Source organism: Myotis yumanensis, unplaced genomic scaffold, assembly GCF_028538775.1.
Source record: "Myotis yumanensis isolate MYYU_CA2020_CCGP unplaced genomic scaffold, mMyoYum1.0.hap1 SCAF_7, whole genome shotgun sequence".
Lineage (NCBI taxonomy): Eukaryota > Metazoa > Chordata > Mammalia > Chiroptera > Vespertilionidae > Myotis > Myotis yumanensis.
This window is the reverse complement of record NW_027223758.1, coordinates 6,669,611-6,679,531: the sequence shown is the minus strand read 5'-3', so window position 1 is coordinate 6,679,531 and position 9,921 is coordinate 6,669,611. Positions and strand designations below refer to the sequence as shown.

Genomic DNA, 9,921 nt, shown 5'->3' with positions numbered 1-9,921 from the left:
CTTGGTTTCCCTCTGCTCACACCTTTTAAGCCTCAGCAGCCCCGCCCGAGTCTCCAGGCCACCTTTGCTCCGTTCGGCGCTGCAATGAAAAGATTAGAGAAAGGGCGGTATGACTCACCGCTCCTACAGGGTAATTGAACTTGCTAGTTTCTCGGGACATAAACACCTGGAATTTATGAGTGGTGTTTAGGACGGCAAATGAGTGCTGGTTTCACAGTTTTGTTTTCAATCTATGTGCTCTTGGAGGGAATCAGACCTATGACAGCTTTATCAGCCAACGGGCATCCCTACCCATTAGGCGAGATGAACCACGGATGCGTGTGTTGTGTCTCTGTGGTCCTGCGTGGGGCTGGGAATTCCACGGATGTCACATGTGGAGAGAGTCCCTCAGCCAGGAGCACTATCACATCATGGTAGCATTTAGACAGGACACAGACTTGTACGTGGCTGGCAATGCCACTGATAATGAATTCTAGTGACCGAAATGGGAAATAATATAAAACTAAACAAAACCGCTCACATTGCATTTATACTGAAAGGTTCGATTGGTTGAATAAAAACCCAAGAAAATGAAACAGCAGCGGGGGACAGTTTGGTGGAAGGCGGGAGCGTGTGCACAAAGCTGCAGTGAGGAGGGAACCCTGTGGACAGGCCACTCAGCACTCCGGGCCTGAGACAGCCATTCCGGGGCCTTCCCCCACCACAGCTCCTACAGGCACCATCAGGGGTTGTCAGCACACGCTCCCTGGGGAGGCAGGCGTCCCTACCTGACCTCACTGGAGGGAGGGGGCTCCCCTGAGCCTTGGGGTTGGCTGTGGGGAGTCAGGGCCTGGCCCCCCACTCCTGACTTCTCACCCAATGCTCTCGAAACACCAGCAACCGCTCCATGGTCCATTAAATTGGACTGAAGCTCCGACGGCTTGCAAAGCACATTTTTCTAAAGAGCTGTTATAAAGGTCTCATTGCTCAAGTGTAATCTAGCAAAACCGCCAATCCCCCCTCCCACCCTCCCCCTCCCTAGATGCTCGGACTTGCCAGGGCAAGGAAAAGGGATAGCTGACTCCAGGAGTGACTGCACCCAGCCCAGAGTTGTTTGGAGGGTACACGGAAGGTTCCAGAAGAGGCAATGGCCCCCCACAGGGTTCCTCTGGGGTAGTACTCCAGAGCCCAGCTCGCCTGTCCTCTAGCTCTCCCTCTGCTCCCACCAGCCAGGGAGCTGGGAGTAGTGCTCTGCCTCCCTGTCCCTCAGTTTCCTTGTCTGGACATAGGGTTGTGCATGGGCTCCGCCTCAGAGGCTGGTCGTGATGCAAGGCCCTGAGGACAGTGCTTACGGTGTGTCAGGAACTGTACCCACAAAAATGAGCAAAATAGGCAGAAACCCCTGCCCTTATATTGGGGTACAGTGAACACTCAGTAGGGTTACTAGCCCCCAGTTAGGTCAGACCTGTGCCAACAAGTCACCTGTTGGCCGGCATTGGGCACAGCTTTCCGGGGCTTTGAGGGTGGCTGACACCTACCACCCTAATGTTCTGCCAACCAGCAGCCACGGGTACACACAATGTGCTGCCAGCTTGTGGCCTGGACACACTCGACGTCCAGGAGGTGCCCCGCCAGCTGGGCCCGCCCCTCCCGCCTGTCAACGGAAGGGCCATGTGTTTTGCATCAGCAGTGAACTGGGCCAAAGTTTAGTCAATCAGACGTTGTGTAAGGGCGGCTGGCGAGGGGTCGGAGGCCTCCTGGCATCCCCGCGGCTGGCTGTTCAATGATTATCTCCCTGGGGTGGGTCGTGGGGAGCCGGTCCAAAGCGAAGCTGACTGTGGCCCCGATCCAAAGGCCTGCCCCTGACGTCAGAGACGAGCCTCCAGGGTGGGGCCAGGGGGCAGGACCTTGCTTCTCCGTGGCATTTAAAGCCGGCGCTTCTGCCACCAAACACCAAACACCACCTTCCCACCAGGAAAGCAGGCTCACCAGCGGGAAGAGCCCGGAAGCAGGCCTTGGATCTCTGGTCGAGACCATCCAGAGAGCAGAAAGGTAGGCCGGGCGTTTGAACTTACGTTGCTAAAAACTACAGAGGTAAAGCGAACTCGCTTCCTTATCCTTACAGCTACACAGGCGTGGCTGGAGGGCGCGGTTCCCGCTCACGTTCAGGAAGCCCATGCTTGCCATTGCAGGGAACCTCGGTGCCTGTGGCCCTCAGCGCAACTCTGCAGAAATGCCTCCTCAACTACCCAACGGCCTCAACTACTCCGCCAAGGTCGTCCAGGGCACCCTGGACAGCCTGCCCCAGGCAGTGCGCGAGTTCGTGGAGACCAACGCCAGCCTGTGCCAGCCCGAATGCATCCACATCTGCAATGGCTCCGAGGAGGAGAACCAGCAGCTGCTGCATGAAATGGAGGAGCAGGGCACCATCAAGAGGCTGAAGAAGTATGACAACTGGTGAGTGCACCCCAGCCCCAGCACACCGCCCCCCCTCCCCAAGGTGGAAAGAGGTGGATGAAGATAGAGGGGTGAGGAGTTTGCAGGCCTTTGAAAAATTATGTAATGGCCAGAACCATATAGACTTTAACTTAATGACCCTCGTAGTGCCCCAGCCTACATGAGCTGGCATATGCAAGCAAATGCTCTTTGCAAATTAGACACCGGGTAAAAACAGAAGTCGGACCGTCCCTCTCCTCCCAGACTGGCTCACAGTCTAGCAAATGGTTCCTTGACCCTGCCAGCTGGTGTGGCTGTCACATCTGCAGAATATTGCCAGCACTTGGCACCTGCTAGGGGCAGGGAGGACACGAGGACAAGTCAGTGGGTCCATTCCTACAGGATGCTTGGCTGGGAGGACCCTGCACACAGACGCATTCAACATGGCTGCACTTCCCCTCCGACCCTCACCTGTGTGTTATTGTTTTTGCAGCTGGTTGGCTCTCACTGACCCCAGGGACGTGGCCAGAATCGAAAGCAAGACGGTCATCATCACCCGAGAGCAAAGAGACACAGTGCCCATCCCCAAAAGCGGCATCAGCCAGCTGGGCCGCTGGATGTCGGAGGGGGACTTTGAGAAAGCATTCAACGCCCGATTTCCGGGGTGCATGAAAGGTAGGCGAAGCGCTTATTTGACGGGAAAAATATCCGCAAGCCTTTTATTATGATGTCTGTCCGAACGGTCACTTTAACCGTAGTGGAAACTTCCGTGGCCTCGGAGATCTTTAAATTCCATATGTGAAATTGGCAACGTCTTGAAAACGTGCATCTTAGGATTCGATTTACAAACTGTCTCCTAGGAACAGGAAAACGATTTCCACGCATGGTGGAACCCAATTGCACATTTATGAAAACGGCTTTGTTTGGGGGATTCTCTCCACTTTCCAGCGGACTCTCGTGGACTGGGGAGCCGGTGGCGGGCAGGGAGTGAGGTGATGGGAGGAAACGAGTGTTGGTTGTTATGAGTCCGAGGCCCTCTCTCACGGCTTCCCCCGCCTGCAGGTCGCACCATGTACGTCATCCCCTTCAGCATGGGGCCCCTGGGCTCGCCTCTGGCCAAGGTCGGCATTGAGCTGACGGACTCGCCCTACGTGGTGGCCAGCATGCGCATCATGACGAGAATGGGGACGCCCGTCCTGGAGGCTCTGGGTGACGGGGAATTCGTCAAGTGCCTCCATTCTGTGGGGTGCCCCTTGCCTTTAAAAAGTAAGCACATTGTTTCAGAATCAAATGCTAGAATTTCTAAACATAAGCCTAGCCTTAAACCCCCGGCGTGTCCTCCGGGCGCTCGGCGGGTGGGGCCGCGCTGACGCGCTGTATCCTCGGCAGAGCCGCTGGTGAACAACTGGGCCTGCAACCCAGAGCAGACGCTCATCGCCCACCTGCCCGACCGCAGGGAGATCATCTCCTTCGGGAGCGGCTACGGCGGCAACTCGCTGCTGGGGAAGAAGTGCTTCGCGCTCAGGATGGCCAGCCGGCTGGCCAAGGAGGAGGGGTGGCTGGCCGAGCACATGCTGGTAAGATGCAGACAATTCTGAGTGAGTGGGCAGGGGCTGGCACAGGGGCTGGCACAGGGGCGGGTGCTGGCCAATACAGATGGCCTTCCAGTGCCCACCAGGCCAGGCCCAGGACACCCAGGCCAGACAGATTCGGAAACGCCATCAATAGTTATGAATGACTCGCGGCTGCTCCTTTTGAAGGACGCCAAACACAGCCAGGCCCGTAGGCGCCATTATTCAAAACATTTGTTTGGAAACCTGAAGAGATAGAAGCTGGGGACCCACCCTTTGGGGGCCTCTAGGCACACCCCGAGGCTGAGGCTGAAGCACGGGCTGGGAAGCAAAGGAAGGAAAAGCGTCAGGAGGAACGTTGTCTCTGCAGATCCTGGGCATAACCAGCCCCCAGGGCCAGAAGAAGTACTTCGCGGCCGCGTTCCCCAGCGCCTGCGGGAAGACCAACCTGGCCATGATGAACCCCAGCCTCCCCGGCTGGAAGATCGAGTGTGTGGGCGACGACATCGCCTGGATGAAGTTCGACCAGCAAGGTGACTCTCAGGCCCACCTGTTGCTCACAGTGGACTTTTGCTTTTCAAACATGCCAAGGGCCCCCTGAGCTCACACTGTCCGGATTTTTAATTTAGTGATTTCAGATCTTGCAAAGTCTTAGAAATATGTATTCTCTATAAGCAGTCTTTCATTTATTATCAAATCTGGGTTGAAATGGGACCCTGTGTGGCTGTTTGTTTATAGAATACATATGTTAAAATAGGATTGATGGAAAACTGAGGGGGGGGGGAGCGTTGTAAATATAATTGCTTGGGTGAGAAAAGAGAAATAGATTCTAAGGAGGAGGGGGAAAAGATTTGAGAATTTGGTGCAAAAACGAGCCTGGCAAGGTCTCAGAGCTCAGGTATGCTTTGCTTGGCGCTCACTTTGATGTTTCGGGTTTAAAACTCTCCAGGTAACTTAAGGGCCATCAACCCAGAAAATGGATTTTTTGGTGTTGCTCCCGGAACCTCTGTGAAGACCAACCCCAACGCCATCAAGACCATCCAGAGGAACACCATCTTCACCAACGTGGCCGAGACCAGCGACGGCGGCGTCTACTGGGAGGGCATCGACCAGCCGCTGGCCGCTGGGGTCAAGGTCACCTCATGGAAGAACAAGGACTGGACTCCCGAGGATGGTGAGCCCAACGGAGGCCCCGCTGCCCCCAACCCCATTGGGGTGCTCCGTGTTTGTTCTGGACACTCAGGGGCCTCTCCTCTCTGCCTGTTGTAGGGGAACCTTGTGCCCACCCCAACTCGCGGTTCTGCACCCCCGCCAGACAGTGCCCCATCATCGACCCTGCCTGGGAGGCTCCGGAGGGCGTGCCCATCGAGGGCATCATCTTCGGAGGGCGCCGGCCTGCTGGTGAGGCTCCCTGCACCCCGGCTGGGCGGGTCTGTGGAATCGCTCCTTTCCCATGGCCGTGTCAGAGGGTGCCCGCGAGGCCAGCTTCCTTTCCCAGCATCTGGGATGACTGGCAAGCCCACAGGTAGAAGCCCCTCTGGCCACTAGAGGCTTTCAGGACCCGCAACCTGACGGAGCTTTATCCGTTTCCTTTGGTTGTGGGCCTCGGTGGTGGTGCTGCGGCTCTGGGAACACACCGTGAGCAGAATAAGGAAGATGCTGCCCTGCCTTCTTTCCATTTGTGAGATGACAGTGGCAGCCAAAGGGTCTGAGTGTCCAAGCATTGAAGGGACATCTTTTCTTTCCTGCTACAGGTGTCCCTCTCGTCTATGAAGCTCTCAGCTGGCAGCATGGAGTGTTTGTGGGGGCGGCCATGAGGTCCGAGGCCACGGCGGCCGCCGAGCACAAAGGTAAATCCAAGTCAAAATCTGCAGGGTCGGTGCGCTCTCTCCCGTGTCTGTGTCTCTCTTCCTGTCTCTCTCTCCCATCTCTGTGTCTCTCTTCCTGTCTCTGTGTCTCTCTTCCTGTCTCTCTCTCCCGTCTCTGTGTCTCTCTTCCTGTCTCTCTCTCCTGTCTCTGTGTCTCTCTCTCCCGTCTCTGTGTCTCTCTTCCTGTCTCTCTTCCTGCCTCTGTGTTCCTCTATGTCTCTATGTCTCTCTCTCCTGTGTTTGTTTCTATGTCTCTGTGTCTCTCCTGTTTCTGTCTGTCTGTCTGTCTCTTCTGTCTTTGTGTTTCTATGTCTCTGCGTCTCGCTCTGTCTCTGTCTCTCTGTCTCTGTCTGCCTCTGTGTCTGTGTCTCTGCGTCTCTCTCCGTGTGGAGAGAGGAGCCAAGCATGCTGATGTCAGCAATCAGCACTGTCCTATGGGGGCCTCACTGACCGACAGGACCCCTCTGTGTTAACAGGCAAAGTCATCATGCACGACCCCTTTGCCATGCGGCCCTTCTTTGGCTACAACTTTGGCAAGTACCTGGCCCACTGGCTCAGCATGGCCCAGCGCCCCTCGGCCAAGCTGCCCAAGATCTTCCACGTCAACTGGTTCCGGAAGGACAAGGACGGCAAGTTCCTCTGGCCCGGGTTTGGAGAGAACTCCCGGGTGCTGGAGTGGATGTTCAACCGGATCAACGGGAAAGGCGGCGCCAAGCTCACGGCCATCGGCTACATCCCCACGGAGGAGGCCCTGAATCTGAGAGGCCTGGGGAACGTCAACACGAAGGAGCTCTTCGACATCTCCCGGGAGTTCTGGGAGAAGGAGGCGGAGGACATTCAGGCCTACCTGGAGGAGCAAGTGAACGCCGACCTCCCCCACGAAATCGAGAGGGAGGTCCTGGCGCTGAAGCAGAGAGTCAGCCAGATGTAAGGGGAGCCGCGGCCGCACCCTCCACACCCCCTTCCAGTCCGCGAGGTGTGCCGGGAGCAAGAGCCGGGCTTCCCGACCCGCTGCCGCCTGCCACCCACAGTGACCACACCCATGAGCCTTTCCGACAGACACACTTTAATTGTTCAGATACGACCACAGGGTACCGGCTAGTAACTAACGAGATTGGGGAGGGAAATCTTAGCACGTCCCCCAAATTCACGATTCCGTGCACATTTGCTCAATCTTCAGGACACTCAGGCATGTAGTCATTGTCACTGTAGCTGTCAGTTAGCAGGAATGCACAGAGAACAATACTTGAGCTGTATATATGTGTGTGTGTGTGTGTGTGTGTGTGGTGTGTGCTCGGGCATGTGTGTGTGTGTGTGTGTGTGTATGTACTGTTATCTAAAATGTATTTAATACCTTTGGAAAAAATCTTGGGCAAGATTACCTACTAGTTGTTGCTAGAAAGAAATGTCGCTTTATTATTAATATTTGTGTTTAAATTATTTTTATATACAGTTGTTCCTTACCTTTGCATAATTTCACCTTTTCTCTGAACACGTCTTGGAAAATTACAAAATAAACTTTTATAGAAAGGTGGATTTGTCTGCTTGGTTTTTAAAAAAATTGAACCACCGCTCTGACCTGTTTGGCTCAGTGGATAGAGCGTCGGCCCGCAGAGTGAAGGGTCCCAGGTTCGATTCCGGTCAAGGGCATGCACCTTGGTTGTGGGCACATCCCCAGTAGGGCGTGTGCAGGAGGCAGCTGATCAATATTTCTCTCTCATCAATGTTTCTAACTCTCTGTCCCTCTCCCTTCTTCTCTGTAGAAAAAAAATCAATAAAATATATTTTTAAAAAATTGAACCACCAAGGAGAGAGAACTCAAATCTCAAATCCCCTCCAAAGCACGTGGGGACGTCAGGATCCCCCATAAAGAGGGGTGATCTGGGGGCTGGAGGGAGCAGAGAATACCACCCAGAAGGGACCCGGCACCACGCTGGGGCTTTTCTGAATCAACCACTGGGCAGTGTCTGAAGCCACTAGTTAGTGGCCTGTAGCACTTCCGCAAGCCTGTAGAGGTGGGTCTTGTGTACCTGGAATGGGAGGGTTTAAAATGTGCTTTTTGACAGAAATGTGGGTCTGGGGCGTGGCCTCCCACGAGAATGATACCGGAGCCAGTTTCACAGACTTGTGAAATAAACTCTCTTCTGAGCAGGGCTTTTCTCAATGTCATACCCAGGGAAGGAGAGGAGAGAGGAAGGGGTCCCTCGGCAGGAGCAGCCAAGGGTGTCTCTGTGGCGCAAGCATTGTCTGAGCCTGGGCACACCGGCATGGCCTCAGCAGTGGGTGTGCAGTGCTGTCCCCTGTTGGCCTCACGCCCCCGGCCCTCTGCTCCTAGCGTTTGCGGGGTGCTGGGGAGCAATCCAGACCAGCCGTGGATGTGGCCTGGAGCATGACTTCCTCCAGTTGTTTCCTTCCTGGGCCCCACAGTTCGGGCGGCTTTGTTCCTGCCAGGTTAATCACACCTTGCTTTCCTTTCACACACCTGCTCATCTCCCCAAACTGCCTTGCACCCTGCAGTGGCTCCAGTGGACGGTGCAGCTGAGATCACCCCGATTTATAGATGGGAGCTGAGGCCCAGAGTGTCCCCTGGGGCTGGGAAATAGCAAGCAGGGCTTTCTTTCCCTAAAGGAGCAGAGAGCAGACCCAGCTCTCCTGACAGGGTCAGTTCTAATACCAAGATCATTGGGGGGGGTGGGGGGGGAACGACCACACTGAATAGAATGCAAAGGTATTACTTTAAGTCAGTGGCTTTCCAATGGATTCTACTTTTCTCTGCGCAAGCCTGGTTTCACATGTGCTCTCGCTCAGAAACCGAATGTCCAAGGAAACAAACCCGAAGGCAGCCCACCTGGCCGACAGGGGAGAGTGGGGACCAGGCCATAGTTCCTTGGACTCCCGAGAGGGGCTTCCAGGACCGAGTTTGGGCACCATTGTTGAAATGCACGCCCCGGGCCGTGTCCTAATCTAGGCCCTCAGCAGGTTTTGTCCCTTTGCAGGCAAAGCTGGCCATCTTGGGATTCCTTAGGCTCCCACTCAGCATCACCCACTCACCCAGCAGACTGTTGTATGACCATGTTGCTACTAGGCCATGAAAGCCTGGAGGACAGCCTAGAGGAGGTGCCTTAAACAGAAATGAGTTTTCAAAGGACCCAAAGGACCCAACACTTGCCACTGATTGGCCCCTGACTTAGTTTCCCAAAACTGTGCTCCCCTGTCTGCCTGTCTAGCTCCAAGCCCTAGTCTCTGTCTGTGAGCTATCAGGACACTACAGCGTTGCCTGCAGTGCCAGTTTGCCAAGGCCACACTAGATCCTGGGAGGGTGAGTGGCCCTTGGTTGGGAGAATGAAAACCCAGTGTCCTGATTCCTGGTCAGCCCTCCCCACGTGACCTCAAATCAACATTGGGACTGACGTCTTCCATGGGAAGCCACGTAGGAGCTGCCCCTGACCTCCACGGTGCCCGGAGCTGCGCTGGAGTCTGGGTTAAAGGCCAGAGCACAGTAGGTACAAGGCAAATATTGGACCAGGACAACAAACCTGCCCTGTGCTCACTGGAGCATCGGGGAGCCGGGGGGTGGGGGTGGGTGGGTGGTGGGCCCTCTCCCTTCTCTCTCTTGCTCCTTGGGCCCATCCTAACCCAGAATCCTGGTCTGAGTGCCACACGCATGTTCCTTTTGGAGCCTTAAGACCACAGGGCACAGGCACCCGAGGCTCACGGCCTGCCCCCTCCAGAGGCCCGAGCCAGAGCGGTGACGGCTGCTGTGTCGCCGCTGTCATCAGTCGCACCAACAGGGCACCAGCTGAGGGCATCTGAGGGAAAGGGCTGGCCACCTGCTTCCTCCCCCTGCCCCTCCCTCCCCGGGGGATAGTAAACACTGGTGACCTTGGGCACATTCCGGCTCTGCCTCTGGCCAGCAGGGTCACCGGAGCGACTCCTACCGGGGCCGGCGGTATTAATGTCCCTGCCGGGTCCCACGAGGATTCGGGGCAATGGCCCAGCCCAGCGCAGACCTGGGTCTCCCCCTCCGGCAGTGGTGGGTGCTCAGGTGACCGCACAGGCTCCCGCCT

General features: G+C 55.9%; 1 protein-coding gene across 1 annotated transcript; it reads left to right on the top strand.

The window, feature by feature from the left end:
- The first annotated feature begins 1,946 nt into the window (after positions 1-1,946).
- PCK1 (phosphoenolpyruvate carboxykinase 1) lies at positions 1,947-7,388 on the top strand. Its single transcript, XM_070419713.1, has 10 exons — positions 1,947-2,031; positions 2,172-2,436; positions 2,909-3,090; positions 3,478-3,681; positions 3,805-3,992; positions 4,357-4,519; positions 4,936-5,160; positions 5,256-5,387; positions 5,741-5,836; positions 6,331-7,388. Exons 2-10 carry the CDS (start codon positions 2,213-2,215, stop codon positions 6,783-6,785), a joined length of 1,869 nt encoding a protein of 622 aa, XP_070275814.1. The 5' UTR covers positions 1,947-2,031; positions 2,172-2,212; the 3' UTR covers positions 6,786-7,388.
- Positions 7,389-9,921: the final 2,533 nt, after the last annotated feature.

What these genes read in the sequence shown, in the direction of transcription:
- PCK1 (XM_070419713.1), top strand. Translation starts at nt 2,213, where the DNA reads ATGCCTCCTCAACTACCCAACGGCCTCAACTACTCCGCCAAGGTCGTC. An exon ending in GTGCCCCTTGCCTTTAAAAA is followed by an intron (nt 3,682 to 3,804) that starts GTAAGCACATTG and finishes TATCCTCGGCAG; the next exon opens with AGCCGCTGGTGAACAACTGG. An exon ending in GGACTGGACTCCCGAGGATG is followed by an intron (nt 5,161 to 5,255) that starts GTGAGCCCAACG and finishes TGCCTGTTGTAG; the next exon opens with GGGAACCTTGTGCCCACCCC.